Source organism: Columba livia, chromosome Z, assembly GCF_036013475.1.
Source record: "Columba livia isolate bColLiv1 breed racing homer chromosome Z, bColLiv1.pat.W.v2, whole genome shotgun sequence".
In the NCBI taxonomy this organism is placed as follows: Eukaryota; Metazoa; Chordata; class Aves; order Columbiformes; family Columbidae; genus Columba; species Columba livia.
In genome coordinates, this window is record NC_088642.1 from 52,411,945 (window position 1) to 52,430,867 (window position 18,923).

Here is an 18,923-nt window from a genome sequence, read left to right on the forward strand (position 1 = left end):
AATGACCTTATGTAGTAACAAGAAAATGCTTTCTTACTCTTCTTGTCACTTTTGAAGTTGAAATAGTTTTTCTTTTATCCACTATCTGAAATATTTCCAAATGCACCTTAAGAAACCAGCTTGTCCATCCTTCAACAGGACACACATTTTCTTTCCATTTGGGATGTTTCCACACATACTCAAGAATAGAGAGGCCATCAACCAAAACAGTCCAGTCCAAAATCCCCATTTGGCAATTCTGTAACTAGAAATCAACCCGATGTGGCCAGGTCTGTGTTTCAGGTTCTTCTTTGTACATCTGAGATCTGTCTGACCATGCAAAAATTCTGACTGGGTAAGAAGGTAGGCTTTTCCTAACAACTACTCAATCTGGACATAGCAGCTATCCAGAAAGCTATGAGGGCACCCGGGGGTGAGTTCTGGGCCACTGCGATGGTGGTAGCAAAGTACTGGCTACCTTAACGGGAAACACATTGAGGATTGCCATTTTTTTTTGATGATACAATTTTTTTTCACCTAATTCCAGGAATTCAGTAAGTGTTAAGCTGCACCTACCAAAATAGGATCATACACGTGACAAAACGTTAGCAGTTTAGCACACTGACTTTCACAGTTGAGAACTTAATGTTTGGACAGTTGCAGGAGAGGAAAAATTTGGATAGCATTGAAAAACCACAATTTTTAATAGCGTTCCTCGTGATTTCCAGCATTGGCTGGTAAGTTTTAAAAAAGATTAGGTTCAACAAGAAAGGAAATTTAAAGTTTAACGAAGATTAAAATTAAAGGAAAAAGTCCCAGAGAGGCAGAAAGCCACCCGAGTCCTTGCCGATCTGCTCAGCGTGCTCTCTGCTGCCCACAGACCAAAGAACTCAGATGTGCAGGGTTTGGCAGCCACACCAGGCACACACACGGCCTTGGAGCTTGACTCCTCTCACTTTCATAAAGAATTTCAAAATGCTGGAATTCTGTTATAAATAGGAATTACCTTCTCTATGCAGTGTTAATAATTTTCCCCAAGCCTAAACATTAGCATGCAGTAAACACACTGTGTTTTTGTAGTCCTGGGGAGGACTTAAAGAGTCACATTTGCATTTTTCCCAGACTTTAAAAAAAGCCAAGTCTTTCATGATCGGTGAGGACATGCAATTGGCCTGAGTTTAAATTACTCCAGAAGTTGCTTGTTCCATAAACTGTATGAACTGCTGGAGTAAACGAAATGAAAGATATTGAAGATTACATAACAGAAAGTTGCAGAAATTATTTCCCTTCACTGCAGAAAATGTTAGTCATTATTTAGCATAATATCCACTCCAAACATAATGCAATTCAATGTGTTTGCTTTTATGAAGTCAAGGACTTCCTACTCTCTCCCCCCCAGCTCCTGCTGCTGGTTATCACTACCCTTTCAGAGGGCTAAAAACTGTACAATATATATAATTCATTTTGTTTTGTTTTGTTTTGTTTTCTTTTTGTTTAAATAAAGAGCTTGCCAGGAAGTCTGGGGCCTGTTTATTGGCAGAGATATAAATAGGAGGTATACTTCAGAGCTGGAAGAAAGAGCGCAAGAGACTGCAATAACTGTATTGTGCTGTTGTGACAAAATGTTAATTGCCAGAAAGCACAAAAACCTCATTGGCTGCAAATGGCTTTGTTCATTGTCAACATAAAAGGTAAAGACATTAATATCTTGCCTAGACTTTGATGTATCTTGCAACATTTTCTATTTTAAATATGTAACAGTCACCCTAGGCAGTGAATGTCTTGATTTTATAGAGTTCATAGTGAATAAAAATAAATAAAAGTAAAATAGAAAGAACAAGGTAGAGGTACAATTAGAACGGTAAGTTCACAATTGACTAAATAAGAGATCATAGTAAAGACATCACATACAGCCAGGCTTTCAAGACCTTCAAAGTCTTCTGTTAGCATCTACCTAAGGATGGAGAGGCCCACATTCTCTGGATGTGCATCATTGTACTGTGCTTCTCCTTCTGGATGTGGCCGTGAAAACTGTAATCAGGACAGCACCAACTGCTTTGCACTTAGCTCATATCTACCTGCATCAACATTCACAGCTAGACTTGCCTTTGCCATTCTGCAAAAGGAACCAACACTGAGAAGTATCTTCCTGGCACCATTGTGAGCTCTGGTTTGCATGAAATGGAAGGAGTGGGGGAGTATGTCCTATTTCACCACTTAGCAGATCAGCATGCTCAGGTGGGGCTGAATACCCCAAGGGGGCTTCCTTAAACTACAATGTTTAAAGGGCCAAAGAGACAAAAACTGATTATACACATTCAGTTTTTTGACAAACTGCAGCAATAAAATATATTCAAATCATTTTCTAGTTTCATAGTAAGGGGGTCAAAAAGTTGATTATTTTGAAAATTCTAATTAAATGTAACTGACCTGGTCATCTCTGAGAAATTTCTCCACATCTCCATACCCAGGCACATACTTGTGTTTAACAACAAGTTCACACCACCGATGACGAACCTTTGAGAAGAGAAAAAATATTGGGGGGGGTTTAAAAAAATAAAGAGAAATTGTATTGTATCTGTGTGAGTGTTGACAAGCAATAGATCTCTAAGCAGTTTGGTTCTGTTGCTGGATCTGGGTTTTTTGTTGAGTTGTGTCTTCTTTCCCCTGCAGATGCCTCTTGACATGGGTCAGTAGGATGGGCAGGGGTGAGCCCAGGCTTCGGAAATCCAGAATGCCTGTCCTGGTTTTCCATTAGTAAACTAACCTAGATACTGGCACCGATCTGCAGCATCTTCAACTCCATTGCTTCCTCTCTTGCCCTTTTTAAACTGTAAGTTAAGCTAAAGGCTATTTCTTTTATACTGAGAGAAGGTGGGGGGAAGGGGGGAACACGGGACAAGGAGATAAACACTGCAAACATCTGAGAGAGCTGCAAGATATAATTGAGAATTTCCCCTATGTAAGTGTATAATCCAAGTGATAAAAAGGCTTCAATATAATTCTGTACCAAGATTAAGTCCATGCCAAAAGGGTAAGAGTTAGATACAAAACAAAGAAACGGGGATCTTTCAGTTAAATTAAACAGTCTTGCCACCATACCTTTGCCAGTAATAGATTTTAAGCACCCTGCAAAGCATTTAAAGTCCATGTACACTTTAAAAGCAAACCTAGTCTACCAAATGCACATTGACAAAAACAGTTATTAACATAGTGTAGTGAAAAGTATGGACATTTTCAAGCAAATCAAAATTGAAAAATATTTTTTATTTAAGTAGTGTGAACATGAATTACACGTGTTTGGGTTTTTTTTTTTGCTTTATTTAAATTTCTGACTTTGTTCTAGGCCACTCTTGTGGCACAAGCATCATCTTACTCTCCAGCAAGGCTTCCTCAGTTTTAAGCAGTGATCAGCCTAATAGTTTATATTCCATTAGTGGATCAGTACTGATCCTAAATGAAAACAGCTAAGTGCAGTAAAACCTTTCCATTCCTTCTGTTTCAGCCTTTGTTTTTACCATCTTTCAAAAGACAGTGCACCTAATAACAATCACCTGTCATAGTAAAATGTTAGCACTTCCAGTATTTTTCAAAACTGAGTCCAAATTGTGCTTGTATCAAGTAACTGAACATGAACCTTTTTCTGAATGATTTACTGATAACATCAAGAACGGAAGCCAGAAAGGGAGGGAAAAGAAGTCACGCTTAAGTGTATTGTTGCTTTTGGAAATAAGGTATTTGGAAATACTTCCCTTGTCATCCTAGTCCTTGCCAACTTTTTATAACTCGGGAAAAAATTTCACAGCCTTATGTTATTAGATGTTAATCCTATTAGCATCATTAACAAGGTATAAAAGCTCACAGGTCCTGGAAGAGTCCTTTTTGGATACTTGATATCTCCTTCCACCTGACCTCTTATACAAAATAGTTTGAACACAGCTTATGAATGAAAAAAAAATGCTGAGGAGTTTTGTGTCTGAGTGGAGTTTGCACTCCCAGTGCTTAAGATACTGAACAGCAACAGCACAATGCATGGTAGGGAATGAAAGCCATCTCTTAAAGCTTTTCACGGACAGAACAACAGCTGTTAAAATTCTTGCAAGTGGAACCAGAGCTAAATCTACAAAAGTCCCTTTCCAAGATTCAACTCACTCTGCTGTAGATTCCCATATCCGTAACGTAGACCTTCAAAACCCTACCCAGCTGCTGCTTCTCCCTGGAGACACTAGACATTTCGGCAGTACATCTTCCCAGGCAATCCAGCTTTGTTATAGACTGTTCCTCATAGCATCAAGCAGCTCCATGCCTGGACCAAACTTTCAAATCTCAAAAATTAAGCTTATACCTCTCATCCGTAGCATGAGTTAACCAAACAGAACATAAATAACATTAAATTCAAAATTTAAAAGCTTGTATATCTTAATTTTCACTTTATTCTGCATCTTCTGTCATATATTTAAAAAACATATATATATATATATATTCCTTATATATTATCATGTATGCATGAGAAACATAAAAAGGAGAAATTACTGTGGTCCTCTCCTGGGATCATTGCTCTTCCACATCTTATTGTCCAGCAATGACAGCACTTACCCAGAAGGTAAGCAATCAAGTCCAGTTCCTGTGTCTGCGCAAGATCTCAAACTGTGCCTTCAGTGAGGGCATTTCAACAGCAGGTTATAAAGTATTCTGGGATGGGGCTTTTCTTCATACCTTCTGGTGAAGCTGTTTTTTCCCCTGAAGTTATTAAAATATTTATTGATCCTAAAGGAGGAGGTCGCAAGACTCTGGGGCCTAAATTTCTGGGTACTTTCGATAAGCAGCAGGGACCTGTGTGGCACAGTGCACAAGCCAGCTTGTCCCCAATACACCTGTCCTGGTGCGACCATAATCACTGCACAGAGACTAGAGCAGAAGTTCTCCCTGTGAAGCCATTTATGTGGTCTTACTTCCTCATATACTAATGTCATGTGTGTCTGCCTTACATTTGCACTGTGTTCTCATCATCTGAATCTCAACTGCTTTGGAAAACACGGAACAATTAAGCTGTGCCTGTTCCCTTTATAGTTCCTTCCTCCGCAGGTTCCTGTTCTTGGCAATCAACCCCCTTTCAAACAGTTTAAAAGAAAAATATTTAATTGTTGAGTGAGATCTGAGACAACACATACATTTCTTACTCTCTTTTGCTTTTTTCCCCTTTCTTTCCCAGGGTGAGCACAAATCCCGGCACATTTCCTGATCTGAAATGCTGGTGCTTTGCCAGTCAGGGCAGGAGTAGCACGCCTGTTATCCTCGGATTACATGTTTTCCAAAAAGCCCCAAATGCTCTCGTGGCAGAGCAAATTGCAGGAGAACCCATTGCTGCCGAAGCTCCTGTGAAACAAGCAGGGCAGTCAGCCCCACTGGCTCCCCCATGTCTCCTGGGGGACTCCCAAAGCAGAGCATGGACACCAAGGCTGGTGCCTGGTGCAGGAGGAGCAGGGGGTTTCCTGCACCAATGCTGGTGCTGAAATCTCCACTACCACTTGGGCTGAGCATATATATTGGTGACTCTCCTGCCCTCCACGACCCCCAGGCAACACAGCATGTAGACGGCCACATAACATGAACTGCAGCTAAAGCAAACCCAGTCACTGCTCAGATACACGCACTATAAAGAAGTAATTTTTTATAGTATAAACCATGCCCTAGGCTGATGCCACAAACATGAGAATTTTATTCACACAAGACAGGGATGGAAAAAAAGACTCAGTTCCCACCACCTCATCCAATGCTTAGAGGAGGAAAAGTAAAACAGGCCTCACAGCTTCACAGCCTAATGAATGAGTCATGTGAACAGGCACTTCTAACAAACCAGTCTCAAAAGGAAATTTTGAAAACTAAGTAGCTTGCAGTAGGACTGAGCTAACCATACCGCATCCTGTGTACGCTCTTCTTGGCTCTTCTCTTCCTCCCAGGAGCAAATAAATACTCAGTGGCAAAAATAAGAACCCATTAGTCTTCTCCCAAAGTTCTCTCTGCACATTTCTCCAGGCTTTCTGCACAGTTCAGAGATGCACACCATATGTCATTTTGGCTGGTTACACCGTAAACAATATAAACTAAACCTGAAAAGTAATTTATAGCAATTCTTCCTGTTACTACTGGCAGAGAGCACATATGACTTTGTCTGGATCTGAAGCAGCACCTGTAGCTGCCCACCCACACACCCACGCTCCCACGGGTTTGGCAGCTGCAGGGACCCAGGTGCCAAAGCTGGAAACGCAATTCAGTTTCTCAGCCTCTGGTTCCAGGCAGAGAGCTGTCCTTCGGAGCCCGTGACTGACCGAGGGTAATCCTGAGGATGGGGAGAGGTGGCTGGGGGAGTGACAGAGGTGTGCTGGGACCTCAGGTTCCTTGTGGATGGATCTTCATCACCTGGGAATGGTTCTTCCCTCCCTCTCTGCTTTTGCAGCTGATGTGGCTTTCTCCAGTATCAGTTTTTTAGGCTAAATGGATGGTTACTGTGAGCTTTGCAAAACGGTACCTGTATTAGTAGCTTATTTCTGAGGCACTGTTTGGTGGCAGGAAGACACCAAGACACTCACTGTCTCAGGTATGACATTTGGAAATCTTACATTTTCATAAATATCAACCACATCTAAGCATTGTTTAGCACCTAGACGAAATGTCTTGAAGGGATGCTACTGTTAGATAGCAGAGAATTCCAAATTTAGGAGGAAGCAGCTTATGCAAAATATCCCAGTGGTCTCATATTACTTTTTAGTTTCATTTTAAGAAAAATACACAGTATTGCACAATACTGTTTGCAACCCAAACATTACCTGTATTTTGACACTGCAATAGAAGAAGTTGAGAAACCAAAATTGTGCTGTCTCAGTGCGTTTTCAGAGAATGCAAGCTGTTGCATGATATTATTTAACTGAAATAAATACCTATATAAAACATACTAAGCTCAATATGACCTGGCAATGTGCGCTTGCAGCCCAGAAAGCAAACCATATCCTGGGCTGCACCAAAAGCAGTGTGGCCAGCGGGTCGAGGGAGGTGATTCTGCCCCTCTGCTCTGCTCTGGTGAGACCCCACCTGGAGTCCTGTGTCCAGCTCTGGAGTACTCAGCACAGGAAAGACATGGACCTGTTGGAGAGGGGCCAGAGGAGGCCACAAAAATTATCAGAGGCTGGAACAGCTCTGCTGTGAGGACAGGCTGAGGACGTTGAGGCTGTTCAGCCTGGAGAAGAGAGGGCTCCAGGCAGACCTTATTGCAGCCTTCCAGTACCTAAAGGGGACCTACAAGAAAGCTGGAGAGGGACTTTTTACAAGGACATATAGTGATGGGACAAGGCGTAATGGCTTTAAACCAAAACAGGATAGATTTAGATTAGAAATAAGGAAGAAATTCTTCACCATGGTGACGCCCTGGAACAGGCTGCCTAGAGAAGCTGTGGATGCCCCATCTCTGGAAGTGTTCAAGACCAGGCTGGATGGGGCTTTCAGCAACCTGGTCTAGTGGAACATGTCCCTGCCCATGGCAGGGGGGTTGGACTAGATGGTCTTTCAGGTGCCTTGAAACCCAAACCACTCTATGATTCTACTAATTATCCAGTTCTAATCCAGTCCCTCTGTTCCAGCCACCTGGGCCAAGAAATTTTGGGAAACAGTTCTTGAAGCTGATTGACTAAACCCATCTAAGCATCAAACAAATGGTTTGACTTTCGAAAGAAGAGCCTGTAGTGACATACCTGAGAAACTATATTTTTTAACTGTTTTGAATAGATCTTAAAATGTTTTTTTTCCTGACCCAGCTGATAAATTACTTTGCTTAATCCGTATTATTCTCCCCTTCCCCATACAAATGATCAGACAAGCCTAAAACAATCATCCTCACAGAAACCTTTAGATGTTATTTTGTAATCCTCTAGCTTGCTAACGTTCTCAATCATAAGCATGCCATTGAAAATAAATATTTTACTTCTGAGGTCTACAAGTAAGATTTAAAAAGCAAATAATTTAAACCATGCCTTTATTAAAGAGGGGAGGAAAGCTAGAGTTTACTAAGCCTTTGGTCTGCAGAATGGGAGACTAGCTTCAGGGAAAATGAGTACATCTTGCTAATAGCTGCATTCAATTTAAAAGGCGCCATGAGAGAACAAATTTAAATCACTGAACAAAAGCAACATACTTAGAGATCTTAGAAAATGGTCTAATTTGAAATACAGTAAGAGCTATTGTTCAACAAAATGGAACCTTTATTAAAGGTAGGAGGAATATGTGATCTTTATAAAACACAGGTTCAGACTGTATTAACAAAAACTAATTGAACTTGAATCTTAAATGTTAATTAGAGTCTCAGAGGCCAGACTCTAGTCTAATTTGTAGAGAAAAAATACTGAGAAACTTTCAAATAACCAAGCTATGCTACTACTGATTAGTTTTAATTGACAAGAAGGAAGCTGGTATCTCCAGAGCAGCAGAATGCTGTTCTGTTCCATTTGAAAGCATTTATCTCCAGTCTCTTCATATCTACCCATAAACTGGATTCAAATATTAGATAATTTTCCTAGATAATGAACAATGCCACATGTTGCAGGGCAATATTTGGACTGAAAAACAAGGTATACAACTAGAAGAATTACAGTTTAAGAACTCCTAATTTTACAGTTTAATAATATATTTTCCCCCCTATCTTAGCTGAAATAGGAACTCTTTAATACATCAGCCTAGCTGCATCAGTGACATTTCGTTCTATATAGTCTGAATTTCAAATGGGCCTTCCAATCTTCTATGCCAAAGTATACGCATGCTTTAGCATGCAAATTTGGTTTCAGAATGTTTACCCAAGTAAGATTATCAGGAATGCTGAAGCAGCTCAGAAGGAGCAATGAAAACAGCCACACGTTACAGCTGTGCTGACAGAGTATCAGTTTGGCAACCTGTAAAAATGTACTCAATAGCCAAAAACCTACTGGATGCAAGCAGAATGGATTCATCATTCTGACAAGGGTTCTGTAATTCCAATTATTGTGTATGCCAAGTGTTTCTCAGGAGACTGAGCAAAGAAGCTGTCTATCAGTTTAAGTGAGCTTGTACTTTGGAACAAAACTCCTGGGCTCTATAGCCTGAGCTTTTCTCCAGTCTTGTAGCACTCGCTTTGACAACACTGCAGGGCCAAAGAAACTGTGGGCAGATACAGCATCACAGCAGCAGGTGTCTTTGATGGCAACCTTTTTTCTTGAGACCCTCAATGTCCAGGTTCAGCTAAAGCTGTTTTCTTACAGTGCAGTGCTCTTTCTCAGTATTAAACAGCCAATCTTCCAGAGCTGTGGTCAAAATTATGATTACACTTCAAATTAAAAAAAAAAAAAAGGCTTTGATAGCCTTACTCATGCTGTATTTTATTTTGAGTACTGGAAAGAACTGATGTTCAGTGGGGACAGAGGCAGCTGTACCTGAGGCCGATTGAGTTCACTGAGTCCTGTGATGCCCCGTGTCAGGCATTACTGACTGCACAGGCAGCCCCATGCCAATTCCTACCGTCTTCAGCAATCTCCTTTCCCTCTGTGCATCCCACCGTGTAAGTATCTTAGCCCACTGACAACACAGCAAAACGTAGCATGGTCATTCAGGAAACCCTACAGTAATAATGGGCTGGCCATAATTTTTATCAGGAACTAATTGTCATTTTGAGGAGAACTACAAGGAAGTATAAATACTTTAAAACCTGGGGTATGAGCTGGTCACTAAACAGCAACGTGAAGTCTAATTTTAGCAAAATACCAGACTTTAGATTTTGGTAATACTTGTAGCAATACCCAGTAGCAATAGCCTACTTCCTTAATTAATTTTACTCCTTCTGATTTCTATTTGCATATAGATGAAGCAATCGCACAATATAAGGAGAGCTGGCAAGAGGGGAGAAGGACTTGCAAGCCTTGTCTCTCCTTCCTCCACTTGACAGCACTGATGGAGTGCTGTGGGCAGAGCTCATGCAGCAACTGCCTCCACTTAGTGACAGAAAAGAGAGGTGTTGTACAATCAAGCTTTTAAAAAACAAATCCTGTTTGGTCAGCAGCAGACTGTGGGACAACTGGCAGCACTGGAACCTGTGACTGCGCTCGTGTGCCAGCAGGTCCGGCAGTCTGCTCCCACAGCTCTGCAAGCCTCCCTCAGCAATAGGTGCACACTTGAGCCATCTCACCTTCATTAATGTGATTGATGGGCTTGTATTTCCTTCTTACTCTTTCCCTTCCACTCCAACCGCATGGTCCTGTTTTAGCATTCACCTCCTTCTATGTAATGAATTTGAACTTTACTGTTAAAAAGTTTCTGTAGCACCACAGCTGTCACAGACTATAAGCACGACTTCACTCCCACCTCCAAATGAAACACATGGATCTCCACAGCCAGCATGGAGGCTCTTTCCTACATAAGCATTCAGAAGGCCAGAAATCACCAAACATGCTGCTTAGGAAAGCCCAGGCAGAGCAGAGGACAACCCTGCTGCTCTCTGTGATCAGAAAGGCATTGCAACAACACGGCAGCATTTCAGGACAAGATTCATTCCTGGCAGCAAAGCACATGCTGAGGACTTGTTTGAAAAAGACAAATGCCCTTTTTTCCTCACTTCAGGTTCACCAACAGAGAGCTCCCAATTAGACATCAGACACTCTTCTCCCCATGTCAGCCCCATCTGTGATCAATGATGTTTGCGCTGGTAAAAGAAAAATTTCAAAAAGAAGGCAGAAAAATCAAGAGACTAAGAAGCCATGTCTAATTCTCCTTCAAAGGTGGCACATGCAGTGTTTTTCTTTTCTGGTGACTAAGTGACTCAGTTTAGGACGCCTAATTCTGTAATCCCAATAATCGTTAGCCTGTCTCTCCTCGCCTTGTCTAACAGGAGATGGGCATACACCAGGATCTGGCATCCAGCTTCCGTTCTTTTATGGCAGATGGATGAAGCACTGATAGGACAGTGACTTACAGCACGGTCAGAGGAGAAGAGGGAGACCAGCAGCAAGGCAGCGTGATGGCTTCAGCAGCGTCAGAGCATCCCCACCGTGCCTGAAGCCTTTTCTCACCAACTTCTCACTTGTGCTGCTGCCATCTCCACATTGGGGGGAGTGGCTCCTATATCATAGCGCATGTGAGGTAAGGAAGTGTTTAACACAGCATGTGAACTAACTTAATTTGAAAAACAAAGGTTTTCAAAAATAAGCCTTAATTAAAACCATAAATACAATACTTCTACTGGAATCAAATGCTCCCCTTTTCCCTGCCTTTTCAGTATTGCCTGTTCAGCATGCCAGAGCTTTAGTGCCATTCACAGCTTGAAGCAAGATGGAGATGGCAGAAAAGATGTCATTGGATGTCGGGGATTGGCTCAAGGAGCACAGACATGAGTCCACCAAGCAACTGTACGAGCAGAGCCCATTTTAGTTGACATAAGTAGGCCTTAGTTAGCTTGTCTATTAGGCCGTGGGAAAGGGGGGAACGGAAAAGTACTAACTAAGGCAGGGTCAGGATATTTTTGAAGAGATAAGAGTCAGAAGAATGTGGGATGCGCATAGCTAGCTAAACCCAAGTAGGTGGAGTAAGTAAATGTGCTTAGCCTATTAGATAGAGACAAGTATGCATAATTATGGTATTTGGTATAAATGCACGCTATCTCGGGCAATAAAGTTGAAGTATGCTTTATCACTCATATTGAGTCGGCTGCATTTCTTCCTCCATCCGCTCGGGTCTGGAACTCTGATGGGATTTCTCTCTGCAATTGGACACCTTTTTATCAGTTTCACTGGAGATGTGTGCTGAGCTTCACTTTCCTGTGGTGCTGCTGGCTCTCAGGAGCAGGGCTGCCTTCTGACCGGCTGCAGAAAAAAAGGCTTGCACTGCCCCAAAAACCTCCCCATGCCCCAGGCACTGGGAGGTGTGCTGGTGTCCCAGCGGGCGGGACCCTGCATCAGAACAGGGGGTCCAGCCCCACTGCCTGCGGCATTCACGCTGCGCCCAGATCTGATCCTGCAGCACCTCGCACCTTCCCCGTCCCTGCTGCAGGGCCACCGGGTGCTCCCATGGCTTTGGTCCCACCCCCCTCCATCCCCGCTTGTCCCTTCTCACAGTGGGATGCTGAGGGGACAATGGCCACACGTGTGGGGCACAGACTGTGGGTGAGTAAGGACAGGGTGCTGGGGGCTGGGTGGTGTTGTACCCCTGAGGAAGGGAAGGAAGACCTGGTCCCTGCCTCAAATACAAGCAATCTCACGCTGCAGCCTCCACCAACAAGCATTGCAGGGCCAAGCCCCGTAGCTTCAGCGCAGTAAGACTGGCTTGGGCACGTGCGTGTGTCCCAGCTGACACCTTCTGCAAAACGCATCACCACAACTGCCTCTCCATCTCATATGCAATCCCGTCCACATTCCCTCTGACTTTCCATCACCGCTGCCTCTCCCAGCTGTCTCTGGAACGAGTCTGCCTTAGCATTTTTACCCATCCAGTGTTTGTATATGTATTTCAACACAAGCTATTTATACATGCACATAAAAGCATGCTGGGCTTTTAAAACCATATGTTGTAGTGGGAAAAAGCACATAAACACCCATACATCTGAAGCAGAAATCCAGCTCTGAAGAGTTTTAGATCAAGCACATCAACTGTCTGTTACCAATTACTATTAAATTGTAACTCCTGTTCAGCAAAAGGAAAGGCTGCTGCAAGTATCAAGGCAACAGTAGGCTACCCCCTTTGCTTATGCTTCTCTCACCATCCCTCTGTCTCCTCCCTCTTTCAACTAGAGGCAAAAAAAGCACCTTCTTTTTATCTTTGCTCCCCCAAAGTGACTATGATTCAAACATTTGTGATATCCAGGCAAGATTATTGTCACAGACAGAATCCGAATCTCCATATGAAAATGAGACTCAAATTCCAGGCAATGAACAACATGGCTGCCTGGCTTTTCCACAGCTTAGGTCACAGCCAGCCTACCCAGTCCATACTTACACCCTTCCAATTTTGCATAGTTTAAAACTTTGCTTTCAATTTTCAAAACAATTAAACACGAGATTTTGATTCTGAAGGCAAAGACCTTTCACATCACTCTCACACGTACACCCTCTTTCCCCAAGCCCCAGCAAAAATTCTTAAGGGAAATATATATTGATTTTACAAACTCAGAAGTTTGTTCCTGAAATGAAAACACCTGGATTTTACTCCACGTTTCAGTTTTTTGAGTCGTCATCTCCTCTTTTCTTCCCTGTCCCCAAGAATGTAGCTATCATTCCTGCTTAGAATGATGCTTTCCCCATGTGGAACACCACAAAATTCCCCCATGACACTGCAACCCCAAAGGAATTTACTTGGCACAGAACTGAAAGGAAGACAGCAGACTTTTGCTCACACAGTATTAAGTCAGTGACACAGCAGTGGGACGAGATCTGTGTGGATAAGGTAATGACGACAGAACAAGCTACAGTTAGTAGTTTTGAATTGTCCTGTTTCTTGCAGTCTTTACACTTCACAGGCTTATAGCATACCAGATTGTTTTCCAAATCTGTGGTCCTACCAGGCATAACCTTAATCTACAGTCAGCCTTTATACAGGAATGAGAAGTACTAGATGAGCTGTTCAGATGTAGCCTCAAAATCAGTTTATTTTAAAATAAAAGTATCTTTAGAGTTGTCGTGTTTTGTTCTTTATTTTTTTCAGAATTAAACAAAACAAAATAGAAACAAACAAGGAGGATGCACGCCACAAGCACAAAAATGCCTATATCTTCATCAGGAAAAAAAACCACTGCTGACACCTAGGAGCTTTTGTTTACATTTTTAAAACTATGTTCTCCTTGACATCCTGGCCCGTATGTTAGCGCTAGAGTATAGATGCAAACAGAGTAACCTTTTAAATTTCATGACAAGGCCAGGTGGTTTGTATTACTGCCCTACACAGAAATGCTGTATAAACTTTCATATAAAGCAGTTGCACCCAATTCAAAACACCTTTGGAACTGACTTCAGAAGCCCAGAGGACTCCACCCTTCTCCAATCCCTTCCTCCAACGATTCTTTGGATAAACGGAAAAAAAACCCCAAACCAACCCAATTCTGTATTTGATTCCCTCTTACCATCAGCAGTTGTTGGGCTGCCAGATAAGGAGGAAATTAAGTTCCAAGATTAGCCCCAGTTAGAAAAATAAGGGGCAAAAAATGAACCATGCCAGTAGTGGCACCAGTCAGGGGCTTGGAAACTCCTTTCGGTGCCACCCAGCAGCGAGTGAGATCACTTGGAACAAGCATGTTGGTGTTGGCTCCTGGAGAGAGCTGGACTGGGAGTGCTGACTGGTGCAAAGCTATTTCCAGTGCTCCATAAATCTCATGCTGATGGAGGGATTTTCTGTTCTTCTCAAGTGGCTGGAAAGGCCCCCATACTTTGCATGTAGCAGCAAAACAAACCCAAATTATAGCTACTTAAGATTATCCTTAGGTCAGTCCTACAAATTCATCCCAACGCATCGGCTCAGTTACAATGGACATGTGAGCCAGAGTCAGTCCCAGGCGATGACTCCCACTACTGTTACTGGAAGCAATTTTCCCTCATCCTGTTCCAATTTTCTTAGCCTCATACTTAATTTTGGGCCTCGTCTTTGGGAAGTAAGTGTCGTATTCCCAGAAGCTACCCTTTTCAAAGTTCTTTTCATTGGGAAAAAATCCAGCTCCTGCAAATGCACGCTTGTGAAAAACTTTACCAGCAGTAGTACCAATACCATCTGCGCCCAAGAGCTGCAAGCTGCATTTAGATGCAAGACAAGTAAGAACACAAAAGCGAGTGAAGACCCAAAACATATCAGCATCACAGAGGATCTTCTGATAAGTGGCTGCTGCACCCGTCAAAGCATTTTCTTTGTAGGAGATTGGGACAGTCTGTCAAATTCTGAAATCAGCCCTCTACTAGTGAAAATGGGAAAGATCTTCTATGACAGTGAGATATTCTTTGCCATTATTTGCCAGGGGAAGCACCAGGTGAAGAGTAGGGAAAAAAAATCAGTATTTCTGTCAGGATGAGTGTCAAAAGCATCTGATAACAGTATAGAGATTTCACTTTGTAAAAACTCACACTTCTTCTCTCTTCTTTCTTTTTCATTTAATGAACATATCACCTCAGTAATCACTGGATATACGAAGTTCAAATCTTTATTTATTTCATAAACAAACCTGGCATTCAGGCCGACGGCTCTACAGAGCTTTTTCTAAGTTCATAATTTGTTAATACTGGATTGCTAATTGCAATTCAAATGCAAATAAAAACCTTTCAATGTAATGCACCTCCTCCTGACTTGAGTTGAAATTGAATAATAAGCTGTATCTTTAAATATAAGTACAGAAATTACTTTTACTTTTCCAGAAACAAAAAGTCACTGTATTCGCTTATCTTCTGAAGATAGTAATGTCTTGTAACATGGTCACCAGCTCAAGCTGTTACCTTTTTCATTTACTGAATTGGTGGCTCATAGCAACAATGACACAGGTTAATGAAAAGGATTGTGTACCTTCCTGTTTAATTGCAACGCCGCCATCTGAAATGTGCCTATCTGTTGCTCCATGGTCCAGTCAAGAAGGACTGGCAAGCCCGTGGAGGTATTTGCAACACGTTGCTAATCTTACTCAAAAGCTGGAGACTGCTCCTGAGCCCCTGCCCCAAGGGAGGATTATCTGAAAGGAAAGCTCACCCCTGCGCCGTGTCTGCCCGTGAGCATGGAGTGACCTTTCCTCCGCCATTCCCTTTTCCTGCCCAGTTTTACAGGGTGCTCTGCAGAGCTCTGTTCCACCAGGGCACCTCCCGACAAAGCCCAGCCACAACCTGCAGCTCCACGCATCGGGCGGGGAGCGGCACGACAGATGCCGCACTGCAATTCATTTGTACCTCCACGTCTGCCAGCTTTTCAGGGGCTAGGAAAGATCAATGAAGCAAAGACATTTTGTCCTAAACACAATTCTCACCACTTTCAGGATGCCAAGCACCTTATACAGCTTATATTAGCATGGCTGGGTTTCTGTCAGTGAAATAAGATGCCACCACTTTATAGCCTCATTCTCATAGGCAGACCTCATGCACAATGAAGTAGTTGTGCGAGAATGGCTTTATGCCACCCACATGACTGACGATACCATGATCTTAACTCATTTTACTCACATTCTCTGCAGAAACAGTTATAGTCTCTCCTCTCTCCCCGAAATATAACACATTATGAACCTGAATACAGGGAAAGCATTATATAAGTGGAGAGCATCTGAGCCAACTTGCTGAGAGAAGGAAAACTAACAAAACAACTTTCCATATGCTGTGCAGGCAAGATATTTTATTAAAAAAAGTGATGTCTGCAGAAGGAAAGAAAGAAAGGCTAGTTCTACAGTCAGAAGTCTGGGGAAATACACCATAAATCTTTCTGCCTCATCTGCATTCTGTATTTTTTATCACCAGGTCTTAGATAATTCAGTAACCAGTAGAACACACTTGCAGAAATTTTGTCAAGTGTTAAACAGGACTGAAAGTGTCACATAGAGCCACTGCCCTTCTCTTACGGCCTTAGTGATCTTTTCCCCACTGCCTTTGCTCTGCAGGCTACTCAGCTATCCTGTGACCTTGTGCACACACACGTTTCAGGCCCATCCCTGAGCAAATGAAGATGTCAGAACAGAAATAATGGAAATAATCACAGGGTTCCTCTAACTGAGAGATTCACTGAGTGTTGGTCCAGAGCTCCCAGTGTTGTCTTTAGATATTTGTAACTAGCTGATTCCCTTTTTTTTTAAATGAAAGTCCTCAACAGCCCATGCTCAAACAAGGTAAGCTTGCATAATCATATTGAAAGAAGTGTCATCAAGCTTAAGTGGACATAAACAAATACTAGCAAACAGAAACTTTCCACATGGACCAATCCCCCATGTTCTGCCAGATGCAAGACACTGAATAAACTAAATATCAGCATAAACCAGCCACCTCAGAAAGAAACAAAACAAGAACAACCTCAGATTCACCTTCAATTCTATTATCCTACTGTACTGTCTGATGGCAACTGCAGCTGCTTTACAGCATATCCCAGTTCTCCTTAGGCAGCTGAACTCCCAGCTGGACTGTGTTATCTTCGAACTGCAGCCAGCTTCTACGATGCTCCTTTTGGACACAGGACATGTGGCATATCATGAAGATGTAGCCTAGGAGCTATCTTATTATGCAGCAGGAGGCAGCACAGCCAAGAAAACAGGGAACAGGAAGGGGAAATGGAGCACACATTCTTCTGTGCGATTGCCTCCCACTTGTCTGATGAGGTCTGAGCCACAATGTGCTCGAAGAACTGAGAGGTGATGGAAAAATGGCTTTAAACTTTGAAATCTTAATTGCTCTCAAAACTTTCTTTAAACATATATTCAATATTCTTAACTAAAATAGTTCACATTGTGAATTTAACCTCTAGAAAACTAACTTGTACTTTTGTGCCTTCTCAGATGTTCCAAGGTTTGAACAGAAAATGGAAAATGGAATAACAATTTGGTATGTAATTGGACTGAAAAAGAATAGGAGGGAGTAAAAAATTCTGCAGTTAGGCAGATGCTCTAAAAGCCTCTTGTATAATAGCATCTCAGACTGGGGGCAGACCAGTTTGAAATGTAATTAAGCCATCAGTATCTCACTTCTGGCTCTGTGGCTCCAAGGTTCCTATCAGAGATGTGTTATGCATTATGAATCATAAATAAGTTACCTAACCTCTGATTTTTTTTTAAGCTGAAGCATTCAAATCAATGTCTGTCTTAGGAGAGAGAGGCTACCTCTCATCTCCTACCCTCTTTTGAAGCTACATATCTGTGGTGAGACCACATTTGAGAGAGGACAGGAACTACAATGAATTGCTGAGGAGATCCCAGGATGGACACAGCTTGTGATCTCTTTGGAGAGACATCAACAGTCAAATTCCAGGCAAAGGCTGACTTGCAGCTCTCTCCTCTCCTGGCTGCTGTGAAGGAATCAAAACAAGGCAGATAACCTGCTGCAAACCTTCCTCTGCTTTCTGCATTAAGTCTGCTCTTACCTTGGAAAGGTTGGACATGCATGTGGTAGCAAGCGGTCAGGAGTACCAAACAGTGCTGTTAGCAATCTTCACTGAATGAGGACAGACAGGCACATTGCCATGGGCAAGTGCAGATACCACCAGGTCCATGGGGTTTTACAACAACCACCATGCTGACTTTTAAAGTGAAAATGAAGATGCTTCAGAAACTATAAAAAAGCTTTAAGAAACACAAACCACGACTTCCCATGATGTACTTGTGTAGGACGACTCCTAATAATGAGCTCGCTCACAGCATTTGTGAAATTTTAGTTAGTAAACTGTGTTACGAAGAGTTCTTGATAAGTGAACTGTGAAGTAACTCAAACAAGCCAAATGTACACGTATCCCATTCACAGTTAACCAAGCTCAAGCAATCTTTGGGCAGCTTTTTCTCAGTACTTCCCAGTGCACACTTCAGCGTGTTCCAGCATGCTACAGTACTCAAGTGTCCATCCCCTTTACTTCTCTGAACATATGTGTCTGATGAAGTGAGATTATTGAAATCCTTTACTTTTTCCATGTAAGTACTACTAACTGTGGAATATTCTTGCCCTCAAAAGAGTACTCAGCAGCACATATACACACTGTTCTTTATATTCCATCTGATGCTGTAAGGCAGCCTTTTAGCTACCTCTTAGCTACCTACAACACAGAGAAAGCCTTCCAGCTCCCGAGTGTGCAGATAACATTTTATGTATGATTTTTATGGCCCAACTGTGTTTAAAACACAAAAAAACATACTTCTTTCCATACCACTCTCACATACTACTGACCATACCATTGCTAATCCCTACAAGAAGATTAATGTGAATGAATTTAAACACTACTAGTCAAAAACAAAAAAC

The 18,923-nt window shown here is 42.2% G+C and overlaps 1 protein-coding gene across 16 annotated transcripts in view; it reads right to left on the reverse strand.

Annotated features, from left to right (window-relative positions):
• Nucleotides 1-18,923, reverse strand: part of AOPEP (aminopeptidase O (putative)) — a 191,473-nt gene that overhangs the window by 7,606 nt on the left and 164,944 nt on the right. For all 16 annotated transcript variants that reach the window (XR_010468925.1, XR_010468924.1, XR_010468927.1 and 13 more), the window contains one exon: nt 2,410-2,496. Coding sequence is in view for 10 of the 16 variants with exons in the window: in XM_065045811.1 (XP_064901883.1) it covers nt 2,410-2,496 (87 nt within the window). In the remaining 6 variants the exon portion in view is untranslated. The remainder of the gene's footprint in view (nt 1-2,409; nt 2,497-18,923) is intronic.